A 1,063-nucleotide genomic window follows, 5' to 3' on the forward strand; every position below is an offset into this window, starting at 1 on the left:
AACTATTTTTATTCATAAAAAATACAATTTTTGGAGGTATTTTCAAATCGTGCAACTTTTTTTGGTGATGCAGTCTAATGTACATACATACATACATATATGTTGCATATTTACCGCTGCATTATTGTAAATAACATAACTCTAATCCAAGCCTTCTCGCTTTCAATAAAAAAAAAATGGCAACGACAATATATTACATACATAATTGTTTTTTTTTTTTATATTCTCTCCCAAAATATGTAGTGGAAATTGTGTTTGCTTTAGTACGTGAATGATACGATTTACTGGTTAGAAAGACCCCCTTACGGACTTACTGGTATAAAAAAAAAAACCTGATGTGAAAGAGTAATTCTTAGTTCGCATTTAGATTCAGCGAGCATTAATCTACTACAATTGGCTAGCCATATCCAATGTGCAATTGTCAANTTTTTTTTTTTATATTCTCTCCCAAAATATGTAGTGGAAATTGTGTTTGCTTTAGTACGTGAATGATACGATTTACTGGTTAGAAAGACCCCCTTACGGACTTACTGGTATAAAAAAAAAAACCTGATGTGAAAGAGTAATTCTTAGTTCGCATTTAGATTCAGCGAGCATTAATCTACTACAATTGGCTAGCCATATCCAATGTGCAATTGTCAAGTCGGGCTGTGTTATATTACAAATATATTTCACTTTCCGCTTACCTGTTTGGAATGGTATGAAGTCCGGTGGCTGTTGATAATGACCATTGTCATCCAAAAATCTCTCGGGCCAATAGAGTTCGGGTTCAATCCATTTCAACCGACTCATATGGGCGGCCCATTGTAGAGGGATGATCATACAATTTTTCGGTATCAAATATCCTTCCAGAGTGAAATCTTTTACGGCACCATGCGGTATTCCCAAAGGTACAACAGATCGTATGCGTTGCACCTCAGATATGTATGCTCGCAATAAGTCACACTTCTCCAGGTGATCCAAATCAAACTCGCTGTCAGGTATTTTCGAGAGTTCCTACAACAAAAAAAATAAAAAATGAAGTGAATTATTTAATCACTATGAAATATTTCGTAGCACAAGC

General features: G+C 34.8%; 1 protein-coding gene across 1 annotated transcript; it reads right to left on the bottom strand.

The window, feature by feature from the left end:
• Positions 1-450: 450 nt before the first annotated feature.
• On the bottom strand, positions 451-996 carry LOC108357715 (cytochrome P450 306a1-like; the record flags this gene model as incomplete). The annotated part of the gene is made up of 1 exon (XM_017608789.1): positions 451-996. A coding segment is annotated over one exon (477 nt), but the record flags the coding sequence as incomplete, so codon positions are not given.
• Between the last annotated feature and the right edge of the window lie 67 nt (positions 997-1,063).

This window comes from Rhagoletis zephyria, unplaced genomic scaffold (genome assembly GCF_001687245.7).
Source record: "Rhagoletis zephyria isolate East Lansing unplaced genomic scaffold, Rhagoletis_zephyria_1.1 Rzeph_scaffold_82950, whole genome shotgun sequence".
Classification (NCBI taxonomy): Eukaryota; Metazoa; Arthropoda; class Insecta; order Diptera; family Tephritidae; genus Rhagoletis; species Rhagoletis zephyria.